General features: G+C 47.5%; 1 protein-coding gene across 10 annotated transcripts; it reads right to left on the bottom strand.

Annotated features, from left to right (window-relative positions):
• Positions 1 to 720: 720 nt before the first annotated feature.
• Kif2c (kinesin family member 2C) lies at positions 721 to 23,036 on the bottom strand. 10 transcript variants are annotated; one of them, XM_021160997.2, is made up of 20 exons: positions 22,878 to 23,036; positions 21,346 to 21,440; positions 19,222 to 19,323; positions 18,965 to 19,013; positions 16,062 to 16,184; positions 14,809 to 14,928; positions 12,956 to 13,056; positions 12,391 to 12,486; positions 10,648 to 10,702; positions 10,410 to 10,572; positions 8,347 to 8,437; positions 8,116 to 8,179; positions 7,948 to 8,039; positions 7,382 to 7,524; positions 6,412 to 6,616; positions 6,196 to 6,306; positions 3,616 to 3,683; positions 3,219 to 3,324; positions 3,016 to 3,120; positions 721 to 1,398 (listed from the first exon to the last, which is right to left on the bottom strand). In XM_021160997.2, exons 1-20 carry the CDS (start codon positions 22,936 to 22,938, stop codon positions 1,183 to 1,185), a joined length of 2,166 nt encoding a protein of 721 aa, XP_021016656.1. In that variant the 5' UTR covers positions 22,939 to 23,036; the 3' UTR covers positions 721 to 1,182. The 10 variants fall into 10 exon arrangements, with proteins under 10 accessions (XP_021016656.1, XP_021016660.1, XP_021016662.1 ...); XM_021161001.3 differs by lacking the exons at positions 21,346 to 21,440; positions 22,878 to 23,036 and adding exons at positions 19,474 to 19,662; positions 19,779 to 19,842 and having other exon boundaries at positions 723 to 1,398; XM_021161003.3 differs by lacking the exons at positions 21,346 to 21,440; positions 22,878 to 23,036 and adding exons at positions 19,474 to 19,662; positions 19,783 to 19,842 and having other exon boundaries at positions 723 to 1,398.
• Positions 23,037 to 24,192: the final 1,156 nt, after the last annotated feature.

The raw sequence follows: 24,192 nt of genomic DNA, 5'->3' as shown, positions 1-24,192 counted from the left end.
GGGTACCAATCACTGCATTCATTCTGACATGGAACCCTCTAGTGCCTTTAAGCTTGGTTCCTCAGTCCACCCAGCGAGCTTCTGTGTAGAACCATAGTAAGTGTTCCCTTCAGAGGCCTTTCTCTTCAGGAAATCAAGTGCTTTCTTGTCAGGGTTACCGGTTCTTCAACATGTCCTGAGCAGTCTAAGCCAGGCCTGGTGCCACAGGCTATGTTCCAGTTAACTGCAGAAGCTAAGGCAGGGTGACTGGAGTTTGAGGTTAGAGACTTAGTGGGGCATTGTCCCTGCTGTCCTCTGCCTCGATTCCGCTTGGAGGGGCGTCTGTCACCCTCTCGTGCCTCGGTTTCTCCTCCCAGGGGCTGGGGAGATAGCTGTAGAGTGCTTGCCTGCCAGGTTAAATCACTGCTGCTTTGTAGCTAGGGCTATACAACAGGAGGCAGTAGGACTCCAGCCGCATTCACTAGAGAACCTGGAGCTCAATGCACATCTATGGCAGACAAGTCAAAGGCTGCAGCTCTACCCTGCTGTGAGGTCACAGGTGTGGGCTTGGTGTTTGAGGAAAAAAAAACAGAATCAGAGCCCAAGGTGGTAGCTCTGTCCCTGGGCTCAGAAGGCTCAAGACACACTATCATCTTCTGACAATCACACAGAATCTGGTTTTGTTTTGTTTTTTCTTTATTGTTTAGGTACAGCATATAAATACATAAAGCCAAGAACTAGTGACTTTCTTAGGCTTCAAAACAAAAACAAAAAACCCAAAGAAGTCTTAAAACTTTTTTTCTGAAAGTATAAAATCATGAGAGTGCTTAGACCACGGGTGATACTGCAGGCAGAGGCAGCAGGAGGCAGACAAGCTCCGCTTCTCTTCCAGAGCACGCACCTCACAGCCGAACCCCGCAGCGTTCCCACCAGCAGTGGATGCTGAGCCAGCGAACCACCCAAACAGCGCTCCCCTTCCATGGGGAGGAGAAGAGGAAGCACAGTCATTAAAACTCCTTCTTCCTGCTCCAAACCGAGGAAAAGAACATCGTCTCTCCCCAGCTTTCCTGGGCATGATGCCCCGGAGTTGACATTCACCCAACCTGTCCAACTCAGTTTCTAATCAAAGCCAGAAGGTGCCCAAAGTTTTCTGGGGAGGGGAAGAGGCTAGTGTGAAATCAAACAGATCTTTATTTGAAGTCATCATTGGTGCCGTTTCTTGCTGTTTATTTGTTTGCTAGCCTGTTCTTCCAGTTGCATGGCTAGGCGCAGGGCCTTGATGACTTCTCGAAGGGCTGAGAAGTGCTTCGCCTGCTTAGCCTGCTGTGTCAGGGCAGATTCTGCCTTGTTCACAAAGGTCTCCAAGTCATAGTCTGGCTGATCCGTCATCTCGGAGAGCTCAAGCCAGTTTGGTCCTTGCTGCAACAACAGGGAGAACCCAGTCAGCTTAAACTCACCACAACACTCCAGCAAGTCGCAAACAGAGCTCAACCACCTGCAATATAGACACACAAGCAGGAGGCCAAACCTTCATTCTGCCTCCTGAAACCCTGTCCTCAGGAAGTCCTCAGTCTGCGCCCAGGGGGTGGAATATGCCTATGATCCCAGCACTCATAGGTCAGGAGGTTGGGCTGGAGAGACGATCTTAGTTCAATTCCCAGGAGAGAACTGACTCCACGTTATCCTTGCCTTCTACACAGGTACCCATACCCACAAGAAATTACAAAGAAAAGAAACTTCAGGAGTTTAAGGACAGTCTAGGCTTCAAGAGACCATGGCCTAAACCAAAACCAAACAAAAGAAAATCCGTAGCTTGAACTTAGCATCATCCTATCCGAAATCTGTCCCTATGTCAAGTGAATAACATCATTGATTCTGTTCTTAAGAGTCAGAAACTGGTGGGCTGGAAAGATAGCTCTGCGGTTAAGAGCACTGACTACTCTTCCAGAGGTCCTGAGTTCAATTCCCAGCAACCACATGGTGGATCACAACCATCTGTAATGGGATCTGATGCCCTCTTCTGGTGTGTGTCTGAAGACACCTACAGTGTACTCACATAAATAATAATAAATAAATAATATTTAAAAAAAATGAAGCATATAAATATATGCAGGCAAAAACACTCAAACACATTAAAAATAAAAATCAAACAGCCAACCTCTGCTCTGACCACACTGCTGGAGGCCTCACTCAATGCATCATAATAAAATCTAAGCCTCTGGCATGAGCAGGATGCAAGGCCCTCTAGCCCCACTGACCCTGTCTTTATCTGCCTCCCTGTGATATCTGTTCAGCTTCTACAGTCAACTCTCATGTAAAAGACCACCATTTTATTGCAGAGCCCTGGACTCCACAGGGAAGGGGGACGAGTCTGCACACTTAGTCTTCACCACAGTGTCCTAAGCTCTTTCTGCTTCGCTGTCTGCCACTATCAGGGGATGCTTCCTACCTCTCCCACAGCATCTCCCTTGGCTGGGTGTGCTAGCACATGCCTTTATTCCCAGCACTTGGGAGGCAGAGCCAGGGCTGTCACACAGAGAAACCCTGTCCCCAAAAAATAAAAACAAAGAAAAAATACAGAAGAAAAGACAAAACAAAACAAAAGACCCCTCCCTCCCCCGCATTCCTCGGTTCTGAGTGATGCCGGTACCACACTGCAGCTATAGCAGTCTAGCATTTAGTCCCCAAAGACCACACTGTGTCCCCAGCTTAGAGAAAAGGAAACTGAGGCTCCGTGAGACTAAAGGCCTTTCAGTAGGAGGTGTTGTAGGACCATGTGTCACTACACCGAATGACAATCCCTTACATGCAGGACCCTCTCACCCCTAGACAGCAGCACCGTGCCACAGGAGAGCCTGTGTCATTAATTCTCCTAGAAGAGAGACTGAGGAGAGCTGGCTGTAGAGGACTGCCCTGTCCCAAACCAACAAGGAGCCAGAGCAGCCAAACCCAGCCTATGTTGCAGGATGGAGCTGAGCTCTGCAGGCTGAGAGTGGCCTGCCAATCGATCCCTCCCTGGCCGGAGCCAGTTCTCACCTGTGTGATTTCTCTGAGCTCTTCCAAGGCCCTCTCTTCCAGCTCGCTGATCTGAGTCATGGCTTCATTAAAGCTGGACAACTGTGAAGACAGTTCTTCCTCTTCCTTGGAGAACCGAAGGCCAAAGAGGGAGATAACAGTGTAAAGACTGGGGCCCAAGGTCCATCTCAAAGGCCACATTGCATCTCACCCTCCCGCCTTACATTGCCAGTCAGAGACGTCCCATTAGAGCTGGCTTCCATCACTTCTGTTTCCATCTGAATCGGCTGCTCTCCACTGGGCCCGCTGTGGGGGCTTAGCTCCTTGACTCTGAGGAAATAAGGGCTTGAATGTCCCAGCAGCCCCCTGGGCACTCACTACAGGAGTGTTACCACCACTCAAGACAACAAATCTTAGGGATCCAAGGGGTGAGTAGCAGGAGTCTGCAGCCAAGGAGAGGCTGAAGCTGACAAAGAAAGAGACACTCACATACTATATACTGGAAAGGACTGGGACTGACCTAGCATGCAGCTGACCTCCACACACATACTGTTTATGGAGGACATTCAACTGTCCCTTAGATGCTCCCTGTCCGTCTCACCACGATGAAGGCCCGCATACCTGTCTGCGTATCTCAGCGTGTTTAAGGTGTATTCACAGGAGCTTATGCCTGGTGAGATCATGGCGATCTGAGAAAAGAGGAAACTCATGTTTAGAGCTTGAGAGTCAGGGACTGAGGACACAGGACACTCTGGCCCTGGAGATGGCACCAGGAGTGTCAGCCGACAGGTGTGTCTGAAGCACATGTGCTCTGCTAGGCTATTTGTTCCGGGGCATGTAAACTAGGGCAACTTTAAAAACCGGCTCCAGGGGGGGTTGGTGAGATGGCTTAGCAAGTAAAAGGCTAAATGTGACCCTAGGACCTACATGGAGGAAGGAGAGTAGACTCCCGTGAATTGTCTTCTGACTCTCACATGGTTACCATGGCATATGTTCATATGTACACACTTACACAATAAACACAGGTTTAAAATATAAAAAAAAAAAGTCAGGCATGATGACACATACCCTTTAATCCCAGAACTTGGGAGGTAGAGGCAGGCAGATCTCTGTGAGTTTGAGTCCAACCTGGTCTATGTAATGAGTTCCAGGCCAGCCAGAGCTACATATAGTGAGACATAGGTTGGGAAAAGGAAAAGAACTGGAGAGATAGCTTGGTGGTTAAGAACACCTGTTCTTGCTAAGGACCTGGGTTCAGCTTCCAGCACCCATATGGCCGTATATAACCATAAAACTCCAATTCCAAAGATCAGTTATCCTGCTCTGAACTCTGAGAACACTAGGTACATCTGTGGTGCACATACATATGCAAGCACAATATTCATATAAATACATTAAAAAATATGTATATTTAAAGATTTATTTTTCATATGTGAGTACACTGTTGCTGTTTTCAGACACACCAGAAGAGGGCATTAGATCCCATTAGAGATGGTTGTGAGCCACCATGTGGTTGCTGGGAATTGAACTCAGGACTTCTGGAAAAGTAGTTAGTGTTCTTAAATACTGAGCCATCTTTCCAGCCCTAAACTTAAAAAATATTTAAAAAAGAAAAAGGAAAAAGGTTGCCAGGTGTGGTGGTGATGCACGCCTTTAATCTCATCACTTAGGAGGCAGAACAGGTAGATCTGTGAGTTTGAGGCCAGCCTGGTCTACAAAGCAGTATCTAGGACAGTCAGACTACAAAGAGAGACCAAACTCCACTCCCCAATAAAGAAAAGAGGCTCCCAAATGGTGTGATACATCATATCTATAATCCTTGTATTCAGGATCACTGTGAAATTGAGGCTAGCCTGTTGTATCTCAAAAACAAACAAATCCGGGCGTGGTGGCGCACGCCTTTAATCCCAGCACTTGGGAGGCAGAGGCAGGCGGATTTCTGAGTTCGAGGCCAGCCTGGTCTACAAAGTGAGTTCCAGGACAGCCAGGGCTACACAGAGAAACCCTGTCTCGAAAAACCAAAAAAAAAAAAAAAAAAAAAAAAAAACAAAACAAAACTAAAGGTTTCCAGCATGGGTCTTCACGTTGTCCAGGCTGGTTCTAAATGATACTCCACCTTTAGCCTGCCTAGTAACTATAACTACAGGGGGCACCACGCCCGGCTGGGTTCTGTTTTTAAAGGTGCTCTTAATTATCTTCTGCTTCTTTAATTTCTTCTATCAAAGAGACATCTCAAAACTCGGTGACTCCTGCTCAGGTTACTCAATCCCTGAGGGGATGCCTCTGAGAGAAGGGTTTACAGATTAGACAGAAAGCTCAGGGTAAAATACTTGGCGAGGCCTTGGAAGTCTGAGTTCAACCCTCTATACTGACAGAGGGAGAAGGAGGGAACAGGGGTATTAACTAATTTGTACACTAATAATTAGTATTAACTAACACTAATACTAATAGAGATAGAGAAGTCTATTCATGAAAAGGTACTATTAGAGAAGAGGAGAGGTGTGCTCTGGATAGTGGCAGATCTCACTTAGCAGGACCTGGAGATTAAGCAGGAAGGAAGGCCAGGCGGGTGTGGCTCCTGCCTTTAATCCCAGCACTTGGGAGGCAGAGGCAGGCAAATCTCTGAGTTCGAGGTCAGCCTGGTCTACAAAGTGAGTTCCAGAACAGCCAGGGCTACACAGAGAAACCCTGTCTCAAAAACTTTTTAATAGGGAGGTGGCTCAGCAGTTAAGAGCACTGACTGCTCTTCCAGAGGCTCTGAGTTCAATTCCCAGCAACCACATGGTGGCTCACAACCATCTGTAATGGGGTCTGATGCTCCCTTCTGGTGTGTCTGAAGAGAATGACAGTGTACTCACATACATTAAACAAATAAATCTTTAAAAGAAAGAAAACAGAAAAGTAGGGAATGAAGACGTCACTGGAGGCTTGGAATATGAGATTCCACGGTAGAAGCCATGGACCCAGAGGGAAGCCGTGGAAAGACTTCCTTCCGTATCTACTAAAGGTTCACTTCCTGAATTCCAGAACCCTTTTTCCTGGTAAGGGAGCAATGGCTGTCCTCAGCCAAGGCTGCACCTACACAAAGAGAACAGACTCTTTCCTCCTTACTAAGATTGCTGAGCTCCCTGCCCAAGACAGGGCAGCATCTGCAAAGCAAGCTGGGACTTCTGCAAGCCCACCTGCAAAGCCCCCACTCACCATGCAGGTCCTCGAGTTCTCCCCAATGAACGAGTCCCTCAGCACCTGGGTCAGCTTGCTCTCACGGAACGGGGTGTGAGCCTTGTTCTGTCCCAGCGCCCGGATGCACTCCTGTGGGGCAACAGAAAAAACACTGGACCCTCTCTTCACTTCTTATGCAGCCTACTCTCTCCCTTCCCAACTAGCTGCCAGGCTCCACTAGCACCGGCCTGCTACCTTCAGAGCCAGGAGAGACTTGTTAATTTCTGCTCCCTCCATGCGAGTCTGCCGGTCAGCACTAGATGTGTCGGCCCCTCGTTCATTCCCGGCCAGATCCACCAAAGAGAATTTGCCATGTAATCTCCCTTTAGTTCGAAGAAGAATCTGGAAGCAGGCGTGGGAGCGGGAGGAATTGGAGTTGGCAAATGTTTGTCCAGAAGTCCTATTAAAGGAGGGAAAGACAAAGGGTATAAAGCTCTGGGCCACTACCCCCGGGAGCCCCCAGGTCTACACTAGCCTAGGGCCCAGCAGTGAAACCTATGGTAAAGCAAGGACATAGATCAGGACCCTAACAAGTCCCGTGTCTTCCCTCTCTAACATCTACTTTGTCCTCCAACACAGTCGCTCTTAACCTAGTATTTTCCAGGCAGTCAAATCAGTACCGGAGTCTGTGCTGGGGCATCAGCCAGACCTCAGGCTCATGAAGATGGAGAGGGGCTGACGGCCACAAGGAAAGGGGGCTAGGTACCTGTGCAAACTTGAGGGCTCTTGTGTGGATGGAGCTCTAACAGAGCACCTGCCTCACATGCAAAGGCAGGCTCTGGGTTTAATCCTCAACACAGAGAGGAAGAAATCTGAGCCCCACAACTGCCCAGTGCCCCACTGCATGTGTCAGCCAGCACAGGAGGGTGCTTATTTACCTCCGGCCCACAACAGACTCAGGGCTGCCCACTTCTTCCACAAGGGAAAGCAAGAAGCTCACAGATCCCGGGCAAGAATGCCGGTCAGTAAAGCCTGCTCTAAGTTTGTCCTCGAGACCTTCTGGGATTATCTGCTCTACCAGGTCCCCTAGGGCAGAGGCCCCACAGCTGCTGTGCTGAGTCTGAGAAAGAGATGGCGTCTCCTGCTCACGCTGTCTCTGCATCTGAGACGGCATCACCTGAACCAGGAATTACCAGTAGTTCCCTCCACTTGCCAGCACTCTGACCTGCAGGCACTGCCCATGTTGATCATCTTGATGACATCATCAGCACAGGTGACCAGGTACTCCTGCAGGCCCACAACCTGCACCTGCTGCCTGCTGTCCTCCAGCACACGTAACTTGGCCTTTTTGTTGAGCAGATCAAACACCTGTGCCAGGCAGAGAGCATAAGCTTAGGTCCATAGGTGCTGGGTACCCTGCTCCTGCAGAGCTGGCCCCAGCCTGCTCAGGTAACAGACCTAGCAAGTGAACCCATTTCCATGACTCACATCAATGCCACTGCTTTACTAGCTGTACCAACCTGAGCAAGTTACTGAACCACTCTAGCCTGTTCCATCTATAAAGCTGAGACTACTAAAAGCAAACAAACAAATTCAAAAAACTAACTACAACAGCAGCCGGCCACGTGGTGGTGCTGCATGCCTTTAATCGCAACACTCAGGAGGCAGAGACAGGTGGATTGCTGACTTCGAGGTTTGGTCTACAGAGTGAATTCCAGGACAGCCAGGGCTACACAAAGAAACCAAAAAAGAAAGAGGACGGCTCGCACACAAGGTTTTAAGTCACTTTACCTTCCCATTGTAGATCTCGAAGAATGTCACATAAACTTCCAGGTTTAAGTTCCGGTATCGAGACTGATTCTTCAGAAGGAAGACATCCCGGGCTGGAAGGAAGAGCCTCCCTGAGTAAGCAGCTTGCTGTCCATACCCAATCCCAATGTAGCCAAACAGTTTACTCACAAGCCATGGCGTAGATCCCTTTAGATGCGTTCTGACTTTTACCAGACAGGTCTCCACCCATTGTCTGCAAAGGGAAAGCGCATGTGACACAGCCCAGTAGAGCACAGTGGCCCATGCCAGAGTCAGGAGGATGGACCTATCTAAAGCCCCTCTCTGCATCTGGCATGGCAAAGGCTCTGTCTTCCTTCTCAAGAAATTAGTAAGGCTTTCTCTCCTGACTGAAATACTCACGTGTGTCTTCCCACTGCCTGTCTGTCCATAGGCAAAGCATGTTGCTTTTCCCCCTTCAAAAATCGTCTGTACCAGTGGCCTTGCTGTGAACCTAGGAAAAAAGACAGTGTAGAGGAAGTGCATTTCTGTAGCTATCCCTTAGAGTCCAAGAGGTATTGGCTACGGGAACCCCCACGGATACTCAGCACATAGCTGCTGTTAAATCACTTCCTTTTTCTTTCTTTCTTCTGGGCAGAACCCAGGGCCTAGCATGCTAAGCAAACACTGTCACTGAGTTGACTCTTACTCAGGTCCATTATATAAATGGCATAATGTTTGCACAGCACTTACATACACTATTACATATCTCTAGATTATCTATATTCTAATAAGATAGAAAGGTGATATATTCCTTACACTCTACTGTTCAGGGGGGAAAAATGAAAAGAACTGACTATGTTCAAGACAAACAGTTCTTTCTAACTTTTCAATTCCATGTATATCTCTGTGTGCACATGGGTTGGTGACGTGGTGTGACACATGGCAAGGTCAGCAGACAACGTGTGGGAGTCAGTTTTCTCCTTCTGCCACCCTAACCTGGGGCCCCGGCTTAGGTCACCAGGCTTGGTAAGCCATCTCACTGGCCGCTCTTTCAGAAGTATTTTCTCTTTGTGGTTGAGTCCACAGCAACTCAAGAACATGAAGGAAAAACTGTTTGCAAAATGTGCTCCCTAAAACATGGTCCTTTGTAGAGCTCCAAGTCTTTTTGTTTGGTTCATTTTTTTAAGACAGGGTTTCAGCTGGGCAGTGGTGGCAAACATCTTTAATCCCAGCACTTAGGAGGCAGAGGCAGGCAGATCTCTGAGTCTGAGACCAGCCTGGTCTACAGAGTGAGTTCTAGGACAGCCAGGGCTGTACAGAGAAACTGTCTGGAAAAACAAAAAACAAACAAAAAAATAAAAGACAGGGTTTCTCTGTGTAGCCCTGGCTGTCCTGGAACTCTCTGTAGACAAGGCTGGCTTCTAACTCACGAGATTAAAGGAATTAAAGGAGTGACCACCACTGCCTGTCAAGCTGCAAGTCTTTTGTTTTGTTTTGTTTTTGAGACAGGGTTTCTCTGTATAGCCCTGGCTGTCCTGGAACTCACTCTGTAGACCAGGCTGTCCTGGAACTCAGAAATCCGCCTGCCTCTGCCTCCGGAGTGCTGGGATTAAAGGCGTTCGCCACCACTGCCTGGCCAATGTCAAGACCTTTTACCTCAGCTTCCCCAGCACCAGAAGTGTAAGACTGCACCTCCAAACTTCTTTAAAAAGAAAATGTCTGACAAACCCAAAGCCTTGAAGGCTGGGACTTAGCTGATAAAAAGTGCTTTCTGTCTAAGTCTGCACTTGTGGAAGGAGAGCTGACCTCTCAAAGCTGTCCTGACTTCCACACACACGCCATGGCACACCATGTCCATTTTCTCCTCATGCATCCACACAAATACACCCCACCACCAACCCCCTCCTGCAAACCTTCATTGTGAATTAAATGCTGGGATGGAGAGAAGGCTCAGACATGAAAGACTAAGCTCACAGCCAAAGATGTAAGCTTAAGTGCTGAGTGGCACACTGCACAGAGGAAATCTGAAGATACCTGAGGCTGCTAAGCTCATGTGGGTCATGAGGTAGCTGCATAAACCATTGGAAAGTATAATCTCAGCACTTGCGAGACTGAGGCAGGACTGTCATGGTTCAAGACCATGTGAGCGAGCAACACAGACAGGTCTAGGATAGCCTGGGCTACAGAATGAGCTCTTGTCCCAACAAAACATCAAAGAGAACTGCTGGTGCCTACCCATGATCCTCAGTGCAGTGGTAATGTCTCACTCATGAGTCATCTAAGGCTGGGCTGCTATAGCTTAAAAGGTGTCATGACAGGTCCCAAACTAGACCTCACGGTTAGAGGCGCCAGTGCTCCTGAATCAGAGAGCTAACCCAGTAAACCTCTACAGATCAGGGAGGAGTTCGACGTCTGCTGTCAGACAGAGACAGACTTGGGGGAGAAAGTGGCATGAGGAGGATAAGCGAGAGTACAAGGCTCACCTGTAGACAACTTCATTGGAAGCTGTCTCATCAAACGCAAAGTCAAAGCAGAAAGCCTGGTTCTCCAGGTACTTGGTTAAGTCGACTTTTAACTTGGGTTCGTGCACCAGGAGGAGACACTTGCTGGGAACAGAAATCACATCGATTTCTTTCTTGGCCAGTTCTGCAGAAGGAGAAGATTTCAGGGGCTGCTCTCTGCACACGGGACCAGCCCTCTGCTTCTGACTCAATAGCTCACCTTGTTTATTCAGTGGGCGCTTCCTGACGCAGACACAGATCCTGTGCTCTTCAATCTGCGAGAGAGTGACGGGAGACAGCCAAGGGGAGGTCAGAACAGTACCAAAGCAGAGTTTATCCACAACCCCTTTCTTTTTCTTTTTTTAAGATTTATTTATTTATTATATGTAAGTACACTGTAGCTGTCTTCAGACACTCCAGAAGAGGGCGCCAGATCTCGTTGCGGATGGTTGTGAGCCACCATGTGGTTGCTGGGATTTGAACTCTGGACCTTCGGAAGAGCAGTCGGGTGCTCTTACCCACTGAGCCATCTCACCAGCCCCCACAACCCCTTTCTTGGCTCTAGCAAGGGACAAAGAAACCTGATACTAGAACCCTGTTAACCACTCTAGGGGACAAGAAAGTCATTCTTGAATGGCCCTCGTTCTCTTACTCCACGGCCTTCAAGGATTCAGCACGACTCAACTAGTCCTTAGCAGTCAGGCCAGCCTAAAGCAGAGAGCGCCTCATCTGAGCCTTAACTAATGTTCTCCCCTAAAGTATTTAAAAACAAACAAAAAATCTAGCTGATGAGATGGCCCAATGGGCAAGAGCTCTTTTGCCAAGCCTGATGAACTGAGTTCCATACCTGGAACCCACAAGATAGGAGGCCCAACACAGTAAGTTGTCCTTGACCTTCTCCACGGCATGTCCACACATGCGCAATACACCCAGAATTTTGTTTTTTTGGTTTTTATTTTTTTTAAAGAATTATTTGTTTATTGTATTCTATTGTATGAATACATTGTTGCTATCTTCAGACACACCAGAGGGCATCAGATCCCATTACAGATGGTTGTGAGCCACCATGAGGTTAGTGGGACTTGAACTCAGGACCTCAGGAAGAGCAGCCTGTGATCTTAACTGCTGAGTCAGCTCTCTAGGCCTTGTTTTGTTTTTTTAAGGCCAAGTTTGACAGCATATACCTGTAATCTCACCATACTTTGAGACTCTGTCTCAAGAAGGGGAAAAAAATCCAGCCAAACAAACAAAAACCATCCTGGGAGATGGCTCAGCAGATACAGGCAGTCGGGACACCAAACCTGAAGACCCAAGTTCAATCCCTGACACACACACACACACACACACACACACACACACACACACACACATTAGAGAACTGAGTCCTGCAAGCTGTCCTGTCGTCCATATGGGAGTGAGCACAAGCACCCTGCTGGGGAAACAAAGCTAATGTAAGAACACTGTTAGCTGGGTGTACTGCCAGGTCCCTGTAATTCCAGCACCTGGGAGACAGGCAAGCAGATTTGTGTGAGTTTAAGGCAAGTTTAGTCTACACAGCAAGTTCTAGGCCAAGCAGTTCTAAAGTATGATCTTTGTTTTTGTAAATATGTAAGAGTGCTGGCCTGTCCATGTCTGTGTATCACACGGGAGCAGTGCCCAGGAAGCAGGGGATTTACAGCTGGCTGTGAGACACCATGTAGGGAATGGAACCCCGGTGTTTTGGGAGAACAAGTACTCTTAACTGTTGAGCCATTTCTCCAGCCCTAAGACACTATCTTTAAAAACTGTTGGGTTCAAGGGGAGACTGTGCTCAGTTATATGGAGTACCAAATTCAACCCCCATAAACACAGAGAGAGAGAGAGAGAACACTCAAGAGTGCATGGTGATCTCTGCATGCTTTCTCTTTGTCCTTCAGTTGTTTACCTGCTCAGGGAAGAGAAGGAGACTTTCTGGTATACTCACAGGGTCTGTCACAGTAAGCGGGTTACATTCCATAGTAACACGAAATTCTCTGATCATCCGGGCAAATTCCCAGTTTGGAAAGCTGCTGTCATATTCCTGTGTGAGGCAGGAGAGACAGGACAAAAGTTCAGGTGCAGGTGCTCTTAGACCCAGAGCTACCAGGCAGCAACAGCTCCGCAGCTAAGGAGTGCCTCACCCCGGCTCCAGTCTGAGAAGCCAGGCACAAAGTTCTGAGGCAGGACTGTGAGGGAGAATAGGCATGTACCAAGGACGAGAGCTGCTTTCACCATCTTAGGAGGCAAAGCAACAGAATGGGTTTCCTCAGAGCAGTTACCCAGCTAAGGAGCCTTCTTTGCTACCGATTCCACCCTGTGATAATACAGCTTCCAGGGGATGGATGAGAAAGCAGGCAGGTGTGCCCAGCAAGAGCATTACACCTTGTGAGGACAAGATGGGCCACCCCACTGGCCAATCAGCACCGAGTATGGCTCAGCTGGTCATCAGTTGAATGCACATCTGTTAGGGGCCTGTGCGGAAACTCTCAACCACATCTCCCGACAGTCACCTGTGCTCGCTTTATTCTTAGCTCCGAGTTCTGGGCCCTCTTCTCTTCACGCTTGTTCTTCATTTTCTCCATCTCCTTCACGATACACGATTTCCTCCGAACTAAGAAGGGAAGGAAACACACCGGGTTCCCTCTGTCAGTCTCTGGATCTTTCATAAAACAGGTCTTCTTTCTCTAGACCCTACCTGCTTCCGCTATTTTGGCTTTTTTCAAGATAGCTTCTCTGTGTAGCTCTGGCTATCTCAGAACTCACTGTAGATACATCAGGCTGATCTCCTTTATAGATCAGATTTGCCCTCCTTTGCCTCCCACATTCTGGGATCAAAGGTGTGAGCCACCATGTCCGGCTTATTTGTAAATTAGTGTGTATATTTGTACGCATGCTCATGCACACCATACATGTGGAAGTCAGGTTTAATTTTTAGAAGTCAGTTCTCCCCTCCTACCATGTGGGATCCAGAAACAGAACTCAGGCCATCAGGCTTGGTGGCAAGCACCTTTCATTGTTCAGCCACCTCACCAACGTGCCCCACCAGTAAATGCAAGACGCACCGGCTCTGACCCTTGGATGGACAAGTCCATGGAGCACTAACTGGGCTAGAGTGACGTCAGAGTGATAACCACCCCACCCTGGTTTTGACCTAAGCTCTCTTTATGCTTATGCAGCTAGTTCCTGTAGAATCAAAATGAGGCAGGGCTGGAGAGGTGGCTCGGTGACTAAGACCATTTGCTCTTGCAGAAGACCCAGGATTGATTCCCAGCATCCACATGGTAGCTCACAACCGAGGAGACCTGGTGCCCTCTTCTGACTTCCACAGGCACCAGGTACACAGACATGCATACAATTAAAACACTCATACACATTAAAAAATATAAAAGCCGGGCGTGGTGGCGCACGCCTTTAATCCCAGCACTCGGGAGGCAGAGGCAGGCGGATTTCTGAGTTCGAGGCCAGCCTGGTCTACAAAGTGAGTGCCAGGACAGCCAGGGCTACACAGAGAAACCCTGTCTCGAAAAACCAAAAAAATAAAAATAAAAAAAAATATATGTAAAATAAAAATCAATAAATCTTTTTGTTTGTTTTTCCAGACAAGATTTCTCTGTGTAGCTGTGGCTGTCCTGAAACTCCCTTTATAGACCAGGCTGGCCTCAAACCCACAACGATCCACCTGCCTCTGCTTCCCAAATGCTGGGATCAAAGGCATGAGCCACTACATCTGGCTAAAATCAATAAATCTTTTTTTTTTTTTTTTTTTAGGTTTTTCGAGACAGGGTTTCTCTGTATAGCCCTGGCTGTCCTGGCACTCACTCTGTAGACCAGGCTGGCCTCGAACTCAGAAATCCGCCTGCCTCTGCCTCCCGAGTGCTGGGATTAAAGGCGTGCGCCACCACGCCCGGCTCTTTTTTTAAGATTTATTTATTGATTATATGTAAGTACACTGTAGCTGTCTTCAGACACTCTAGAAGAGGGAGTCAGATCTCATTACGGATGGTTGTGAGCCACCATGTGGTTGCTGGGATTTGAACTCAGGTCCTTCGGAAGGGCAGTCAGGTGCTCTTACCCACTGAGCCATCTCACCAGCCCAAAATCAATAAATCTTAATTAAAAAAAAAAAAAAAAAAAAAAAGGACGCCGTTCCCACTGTACTGGGGAAAGCCCTCTGGGTTGTAAGTAAGTCCATCTACCTCACCAAATGGCTTCTAACAACTGTGTCTTGTGGAAGACTCGGTCCATAAGCACTGGGTAACATACCTTCAAGGTGACAAAAGGGTTTGAACTTGGACCCAGGCAGGCCCAGTATTAACTCCTGTCCTGTGCTAGAGGGCAAGCACACAGGGCCCAGCCTATCTACCTGAGTTCCCAGGGTTTGCAGACGAGGTACTGCGGGTGGAGTGGGCTTGCTCTTCTGCTTCCTCACTGACCATCATCAACGGCAATTCTGTCACTGTGGAGCAGGAGGCCCGAGGGTGGCCTGCAGTGGAAGAACAAGAGTCACTGGAGAAGTGGGCAGCATGGAGCCATTGTCCTTGCATCTTGGGGGTGGAGGTGGGTCAAGGGCTTTTCCTCTGCACTCATCCCAAATCCAACCACCCTGCCAGCCAGGGATCACACCTGGCTAAAACCATAACCATCAAAGCAGCTCCCACCTGTAATCCCAGCACTCGGGAGGCTAAGGGAGGATGATTTTTTTCCAAGTCCAAGGGCAGCTTAGGGTAAATTCTAGGCTATCACAGGGTAAAGAAGAGAGACCCTGTCCCAAAACAATTGTTTTGAAACAGGGAATCACATAGCCTAGGCTGACCTCAAACTCACTATGATTGAACTGAGGTTAAGTCAAACTTGTAATCCTCCTGTCGCATGAGCGCTAGACTCTCAAATGAGGTCCACTATGCTGTTTTATGTGCCACCAGGAATGGAACCCAGGCAAGCAGTCTAACAATTGAGCTACAACCCCAACCCAATAATAATTTTAATTAAAGCGCTTTCTCGCCTGGTTGGGTAAAGTAGATGAAGATTTACGAGGCACTAGATTATGCTGTATGTATTAAATCCATCTACATGAAAGGATCAGGACCACACATGAGGGCAGGAAGGGAGGATGGAGCATCATTTCGGCGGGTTTTTTTTCCAGTTTGAATTTTTGTTGTTCTTCTTGGTGTGTGTGTGTGCCTGTGCATGGCATGAGTGCTCATGTGTATATATGGAGACAGAATTTTACCCCATTGCCCAGGCTGGTCTCAAACCCATGGCAATCTCTCTTTTAAGTACTGGCATCTTAATTGCGACAACCATAGTCACTGGTTCACTGAGCCCATAGAGTTAACTGTTGCCCAAGCAGCAGTCATCCATGTTTTTTTCTTCTCCCCCACCTTTGCTTCTGCTAACCACGTGGTTTCTGGGGCTTTGGAAAAGTCAGAAAAGGCTGGCTTGGCCTGAGAAGCCATGCTTGGCTCAAGTCTGTAGAGTCAGGCAGCCTTGGAGGCTTTTCCCTTCATGACAAAGCCCATCCTGAAGTATGAATGCCGGGACTCTGGGAATGCAGTGGGCTCATGTAAAGCAAAAGGAGCTGTTGAGGGCTTATACAAGAACACACTCATCACTCACTGGGAATGGGAAACTGCTTGCGAGAGTTTGTAGGCACAGGCAGCTCCACCTCCATTTCATTCTCCTGAGCAGGGATTCGAACTTCTGAGACAGTGGACATGCGAGTGGAGCGGCTTCGAAGGCCTAAGACCGAAAGGACCAATCAGTGCTACACGAGCTAAAGCAGCAGCTTCCACACAAGGCAGGCCAGATCCTAGCCACCCAGAAATGAGCCCAGGAAAGCAAGCACTTTGGAAGACCAAGAACTGCTACCCCAAACTATTTGTGCAGTTGGTAGACCTGTGCTCCTGCGGGCAAAGGTATCTCCCTTAAGAACATTTGTCTTGGGCTGGCAAGATAGCTGAGTGGTCAAGTGCTAATCTAGAATGTATGTGGCCCTGGGTTCAATCCCTAGTATGGGAGGCAGTCAGGAGGGTAAGGAGGGGATGAATAAATATTATAAAGGAAGAACCTACAGCAAATCTAAAATCATTTCTGGAGAGGAAGACCTATTCTTCTAAGCCTTGATGGAGGGGGGGGGTTCTTTTTAAAAGATTCACTTTTTTTAGGGATGGAAAGATGGCTCAGGGTTAATGGGTCTGATGCAGGATATCTGATCACATTGTGAATGCCAAGATTGTGTTGTTTACTGGACAACTGTTTCTTGTTCTTTAGTCCCTCTGGCTGGAGTGCAGACACACCCTTAGTACACACCTTTAATCCCAAACAATGAGAGTAAAGTTAGTTTGTAGAAGGAAGCACCCATGTTTGAAAATGACTTCCAATTGAGGGGCAGACAAAGTGATGAATCAGAGAAAGATTTAACAGACCAGGATCTGCCACTAGAAGAAGGGGAAGGGAAGCTCTTAGGGAGCAATGGGGAGAAAGGGAGAGAAGGAGAAGACAGTTTGACTGGGGAGTTTAAAGACACAGGTTGAAGAGAACAAGCTAGACACAGGTGAAGTCAGGAGCCAGAGAATGAGAAGAAGCCAGAATGGCTAAAGCCAGGGTGTGATGGGCTGTCATGACAAAATCTGGGCTTTCCCCACTGTCCTAGGGATCTTTATCAGGACTGAGACATGCCACCTCTTCAGAAGCCCATGGACCAACTATTCAGAACTCTCAAGGAAAGGTTATAACTGAGACATAGGTAAGCTGTTACTGAACATATATATATGTTATTTATTTTATGGGCATTAGTGTTTTCCTGGCACATATCTGTGTGAGAGTGGCAAATCCCTTGGAACTGCAGTTATAGACAGTCGTGAGCTGCCATATAGGTGTTGGGAATTGAACCTAATTCCTCTGGTAGATCAGCCAATGCTCTTAACCACTGAGCCATCTCTCCAGCCCCAACACCTGAATTCATGTAGCTGTAGTAAGACAGAGAAACAATCAGTCATCTATAAAGCCCTTCAAGTTAGTGATACAAACATTTAATTCTAGTACCTGGGAGGCAGAGGCAGGTGGATCTCTGAGTTCGAGGCCAGCCTGGTCTACAGAATAAGTTCCAGGACAGCCAGGGCTGCACTGAGGAACCCTGTCTTGAAATGCCAAACAAACAAAATAATCTTTTTTTCCAAGTCAGGCTGAATGAGTGCTAACACCTACAATCCTAACACTTAGAGAAGGCTGAAATAGTAGGCCTACAACTTAGAGGTCAGCCTGGGTTACATAGTTGAGTTCCAGGACAGGCTGAACAAGAGACCCTATCTCAAAAAAACCTGGATACCAGAGCTGAGATGGTTCAGCAGTTAAGACTAAAGTGACTCACAATGGCTTCTAACTCCAGCTCTACAAGATTCTGACGCCTCTAGCCTCTTTGGGCACCTGCATTTGTATGTAGCACATACTAAAAAAATACAGAATTAAAAAAAAAAGAATCTAAAACATTAAAAAATAAATGAAAAAAAAAAAAAAAACCACAACAACTCATCAGGGGGCGTTTGCTGCACAAGCCTGTTGACCTGAGTCTGACCACGGAGCCCAAGGTGGAAGGAGGGCACTGACTTCCAAAAGTGGGGAGTACTTCTGCCTGCGTGGGACCATGCCGCTAAGATCAACAAGATCCAACCAACCAGGAAAGGGTCTACATCCTGTGAGATGTGCACTGGGATGGTCCCCGAGCTTTTCCTGCAGGCCCTGTGTGTGTGTGTGTGTGAAGCTGCACATGAGGAGCATGTGTAGAGAGCCGAAGACACTCTGTTACCTTTTCTCGTTCTCCATTTAAGATTAAACTCAGGTTGTCAGGACTGTGGCACACAATCCTTTTACCTGAATTATCTTGTCAGCCCTTTACCTTTAAGTTTATTATTATTATTGTTGTTGTTATTTCTTTAAATTTTTAGACAGGGCCCCACTATATAGTTCTGGTTGTCCTGGAACTTGCTGGTTTCAAACTCAGAAACCTCCTGCCTCTGTCTCTGCTAGGATTAAAGTATACAACACCACACCCAGATTATTTTTAGGGGATGGTCCCCTTATACAGCCCAAAGCAGCTGGAATTTTCAATCCTCCTGCCTCAGCTTCCTATGAGGATCATAGGCACACATCACTGTATTCAGACCCATTGATTTTCTAAATAGCCCCCAAACTACACCTACGCTTTCCTCATGACCTCACTGTAAGGCACATTGTTCTGAGGAAAGGAAGTAGCTGATCTCACTCTCCCCAGCACCAGACTCTGGTACACAGGACAAGTGTCCTGAAAGCAAACGCCTGAGACGTACATACACTTCTCTCAAAGGTTAGGTGTAGGCTGAGCTCTTATGGCTGAGAAAGATGGATGCACAAAGGACAGAACTCAGCTTAGACAGAAGTCACATGCTCAGTTAGGGTTTCTAATGTGACTCCTCTGCCTTCCACTCTGAGCCCTAGGAATCTCGCCCACAGCAAAACCACCATGACAACAGTCAATGATTTACCTTCTTTTAGAGCTGGAATTTTGGAGTTGACTGATTTGCGTTTTTGCTTCTGAAAAACAGAACAAATCACCACAATATATGGCTCTTGTGAGTAACCACAGCTCTATCATGAGCCTATGGATTAGTAACCACAGCTCTATCGTGAGCCTATGGATTAGGATAAGGCCCCAGGCAGACCCAGACAAAAACCAGCAAGAAGGTACCAAGCTAAGTGGCTCTTCAGGGACAGCAACTGCAATCTGGTGACAGGCACTTACCGGGACCGTTACGTTTTCCTGCAGGGGCAGACTGTCCTTCGGTCGTAAGGGAAGAAGCTGTAGGAGCTCTGGGTTTATCGCAGCCACATCGTCAATGTCAATCTGCAAGGGCAATAATTCTGGGTGAAGGAGCGCTGCTTGATCTAAATGAATTGCTGTGATCAAGACCACCCAAGATCGAGGCTTTACCAACCTTAAGTTCCATTAAAGCACTGACCACTACAAAATAGCTATTCCTTAGAAATGGTTTACCATCTAGATGGAATGGGGTTCCAGTTTCCAAGCCAACGGAAGATTGTGAGTGAGGAGGATGAGGTGGAGAAGAAAGCAGACAGGCAGGCACACAGAAGTCCACAGCAGACCTACACCACTTGGCTCTCCTACTGCTCTGCTGGGCAGTGACGTCCTGCTGGCCACAGCCCCCTGAGCACTTCTTGCTGGCTGACACGAAGGAGGAAACAAGTTCTAACCCGCTGGTGATATCAAAGTGGAGGGCCCCTTAGGATCTTATAAGCAGGAGTAAGTTCCCGAAAGCTGCATCCTAACCCTAAGCCTACCTACATTTCCTACTGGGCCCAGAGACTTCTTCCCAGTCACATCTTCCAGTTGATGCCTTTCCTAGTCCCTGCTCACCTCCACGATGAGGTCACAATTCTGGGTTTACATCACCAGAGTCCTGTAACTCTTTAGGAACAACTCAGACTTTATCAGCCGTACTCAGGTTTGACACAGCAGACTGGGCTGAGGGATGGAGCTCAGCAGCAGTGTTTCCTTTGCATGAGAGAGGACCTGAAGTCACACTGCCGCACCACACAGGACACAGGGCACCAAATAGAGCCCACTTTTGTTTATATTTAAAACTGATAAAGCTTAAGAATATACTTCCCACCGGGCGGTGGCGGCACACACCTTTAATCCCAGCACTTGGGATAGAGAGGCAGGTGGACTTCTGAGTTTGAGGCCAGCCTGGTCTACAGAGTGAGTTCTAGGACAGCCAGAGCTACACAGAGAAACCCTGTCTCGAAAAACTTATATATTATATATATATTTCCCTGGGGCTGGAGAGATGGCTCAGCAGTTAAGAGCTCTGACAGCTCTACCAGAGGTTCTGAGTTCAATTCCTAGCAACTACATGGTGCCTCACAACCATCTGTAATGGGATCTGACGCCCTCTTCTGGCATGAAAGGTGTACATGCAGGTACATGCAGAGAGCACTCATACAAACAAACAAATACTTTTTTTTTTTTTTTTGACAAGGCTTTCACTGTGTAGCCCTGACTAGCCTCAAGAACATAGAACTCTGCCTGCCTCTGGCTCCTGGGCACCACCACAGTCCTGCTGTGTCACCCTCTAAAACAGCACTAGAGACTCCACCTTAGTCGCCTACACCCCCAGGCCTCAACACACTACCTATCATTTTGGAATCAGTCCTGAAGGACTTTGTGGTTAAATCCTCACAACATTCTGAGATAGATATTGTCACCTTCACTTTATAGGTGGAAATGTGACTAAGCTCAGGTAAAAAAGAGGCAGACACAGAGGAGAAATCCAGGTTTTATATGCACAGATCAGAGAGACATTTTCACAATGCCTTCCTCCCATCTCTTTCCAGTCATTTTCCTGCTGCCAACGCATGCTGAGTCTGCTCTGCCTGTGGCCAGTGCTGTCATTCTGCCTTCTGGCTGAGGCATGCCACTGTACTGCTTCAGCTAAGCCCTGCAAGTCCCACCCTGGAGCGGCTCTTACGATGCTCACCTGTGCCATCCAGTAACAGAGGCTTTATGCCTTGGCTTGTCAAAACCACACCTTCATTTCCTTTCCTGGGTTGCAGATTTTGTTACCCAAACTGACACTGGTACTGTGTACTCAGGACTCAAGCTTAGGCGAGTGGGCAGAGCCTTGGTTAGGGTTCACTGCAATTTGCTCTCCACAGACAAACCAGAAATGGCTAATTGCTTCAATTTAGAACATTTGACTACAGGAAATCCCAGTGTATCCAGGGAGGACCAGTTCTTAAGACTGGAGAGGGTAGCACAGCTTCAGGCTGGGCTGTCACCCGTTCCACACAGATGCTCTGCACAGGATCATGTGAGATGCCACAGAAGCATCCTCAGAGGACCTACCTCTTTGCCTTTTGTGGTACCTCCTTCGGTCCATTCCACTGAAACACAGGATTTCTCCACGTTCACTGTGCTTATATTGGCGGGGTGAATTAAGCCTAGGTATGAAAAGGTCAGAAGTTATCCATGTGACTCCTAAGAACTTAAGTTGTTGGGGTTTTTTTTTGTTTTTTTGTTTTTTGAGTGCACCACCACTGCCCGGCCAAACTTAAGTCTCCACTTTGTTTTTAGGATCCTAAAGACTTCAAATTTACATTTACCTCAGAAGGGAATTTTTTTTGTTTGTTTGTTTGTTTGTTTTTTGAGACAGGGTTTCTCTGTGTAGCCCTGGCTGTCCTGGAACTCACTTTGTAGACCAGGCTGGCCTCGAACTCAGAAATCCGCCTGCCTCTGTCTCCCAAGTGCTGGGATTAAAGGCGTGCACCACCATGCCCGGCTCCGGAAGGGAAAATTTACTTCTCTTTTAAAAAATACAAACAGCCAGGCAGTGGTGGCCCTCGCCTTTAATCCCAATACACCAGGAACAGAGGCCTGAGGAGTTCTGTGAGTGAGGACAGCCTGGTCTATAATGTAAGTTCCAGGACAGTCAGGGCTACTCAGAGAAACCCTATTGTCAAAGTGTAATTCCACTTCCAGAGGATTTCACAAAATACCAATGAACATAAAATAAAATAATAAATTTAAAAAGCAACAGACAAACAAAACACCAAAGAACTAGGCCTGTGATGGTGCATGCCTTTAATCCTAGCACTTGCAAAGTACAGTAGGTGGATCTCTGTGAGTTCGAGGTCAGCCTGATCTACAAAGCAAGTCCAGGTCCAAGGCTCTGTTACAGAGAAACTGTCTCAAAAAATAAAACAAAACACAAATGCTAGTTAGTAATTCTAGTAGGGTTCACCCTTAGACCATTCCACAGTGGAAGTGAACAGGGAATGGGCCTTAAACCCCAGCTCCATAGGATAAGATTGCATCACTGCTCCAACAGAATGAAGATTCATTTGAGCAATTAAGTTACTACATTCCTTGGAGGAGCTATTCCTGAACACATCAGTAAAGAGCTGGACCGCTGGAGTTCCCTGGTCCATTTTTGGCAGTGGTTGGCTAGTCCATGAATGACCCGTTATTAGACCTGTAGAAGTTGCTTAATAAAAACAGAAGGTTGACCCGGGCAGTGGTGGTGCACGCCTTTAATCCCAGCACTCGGGAGGCAGAGGAAGCCGAGGGTCCAACAAAGCAGAACAGGTTCAGAGGAAGATTTCGGAAGGAAATGCATCCATACACTATAACCTAGCTAGGCGCACCAATTACCGCAGAGGTGCTCCGCCCACACTCAGAAAGCAGGCAAGGGACCCGCAACCAAAGTAGCGTTTTCCTCCTGTGTAGGGGACACCGACTGCCAGTGTAGTGACATGGACCCTCTCAGTGTGGAATAAGGGAAAGTATCCCAAAGCTTTGCCACACGGAGATTCAGATAACCATCTTGGCAGTCTCACCGCTCTTGGGTCGTCCCCTTGGCCTCAAGACCCTGCCCTCACCATTGCTGCGTTGAATGTTGATGGAGAGACCAGGAAACAGGCGTGCGTGAAGCGACTCCATGGACTCAGGAACAGCAACGAGCAACACAAATGAAAGAAGCTTGGAAAGCACGACTCTGCTAATACTGCGCTGTGTTAACAACGCCTAAACCGCTGCAGTTTAAATCCCGCGCGCCAGCCTCCCTACGACGTCACCAGTGCGACGCACAGCAGAGCAATGCGGGATATGTAGTCTCGGTCTCCGACTTCCGGCGCGTGGGCGGGCTCCCGGGCTCTGAGACTGATGGAAAGGGTTTTTGGTTGGTTGTTTGTTTTTTTTTTTCGTTTGTTTGTTTGTTTTGTTTTGTTTTTCTAGCTCTGGCTGTCCTGGAACTCACTCTGTAGATCAGGCTGGCCTCGAACTCAGAAATCCGCTTGCCTCTGCCTCCCGAGTGCTGGGATTAAAGGCGTGCACCACCACGCCCGGCCGATGGGAAGGTTTTATGGCTTCTGTCCCTACCCTCCCGCTACCAAGTCGAACTTCTGCCTTTATGTAAGACTAGGAAACTTATGTATAATGTTTCAGTGAGGGCCTTGTGATTCTACAGACAGGGGTTCAAATCCTGGCTTCTTGATGATTGCTTTCTCTTTGAAATGTATACAATATTTCGAAGACACCAATTAAAAATAGTCACATGCTAGTGCTAGACATAGTGCTAGATTGGGATAGTGGAATAAAGACGAATGGTTCCTGTCCGTGAAACTTTTTTTTTCTATTAGGAATACGGGGGAAACCAGACGGTGGTGACTCAAGCCTTTAATCCTACCACTAGAGAGACAGGCAAATTTGAGTTCGAAGTCAGCCTGGTCTACAGCCTGAGTTCCAGAATAGCCAAGATAACACAGGGAAACCCTGTCTAGAAAAACAAAACAAAACAGAACAGAACAGAACACAAGAGAAGCGGGGTATGGTAGATCATGCCTATAATCCTAGCTCTCTTTAGATGAAGAAAAGAGAATAATTTCAAAGCCAACCTTAGCTAAGCAGCATGTTTGAGGCCAGAGTGGACTGTGTAAAACTGTCTCAAACAAACAAGCAAACAAACAAACAAGATGCTGGTGATGAATAGCATCCTACAATGCCTAAATGCTGGAATTAGCATGAATCACCATTCCTGATTTTTGTCATTATTTATAATGTCTTTTTGTCTCATAGTACTAGGTATCAACTCCGGGACTTTGTGCATGTGCCACCACTGCCCAGCTTCTAGGGGAACATTCTTACACTGAACCACATCATTACTGCCCGAGTATGCAGACCTATGCAGACCAACAA

The sequence above is a fragment of the Mus caroli genome, unplaced genomic scaffold (genome assembly GCF_978045245.1).
Source record: "Mus caroli unplaced genomic scaffold, Mus_caroli_1 scaffold_6, whole genome shotgun sequence".
Taxonomy (NCBI): Eukaryota; Metazoa; Chordata; class Mammalia; order Rodentia; family Muridae; genus Mus; species Mus caroli.
This window is presented reverse-complemented; position numbering and strand designations above follow the sequence as displayed.

Coding starts and splice junctions, on each gene's coding strand:
- Kif2c (XM_021160997.2), bottom strand. CDS start 22,938: ATGGAGTCGCTTCACGCACGCCTGTTTCCTGGTCTCTCCATCAACATT. Junction 14,929..16,061: donor CAAGCAGTTTCCCATTCCCA/GTGAGTGATGAG, acceptor CTTCCACTGCAG/GCCACCCTCGGGCCTCCTGC. Junction 3,684..6,195: donor AGAACTCGAGGACCTGCATG/GTGAGTGGGGGC, acceptor CTCTTTTCTCAG/ATCGCCATGATCTCACCAGG.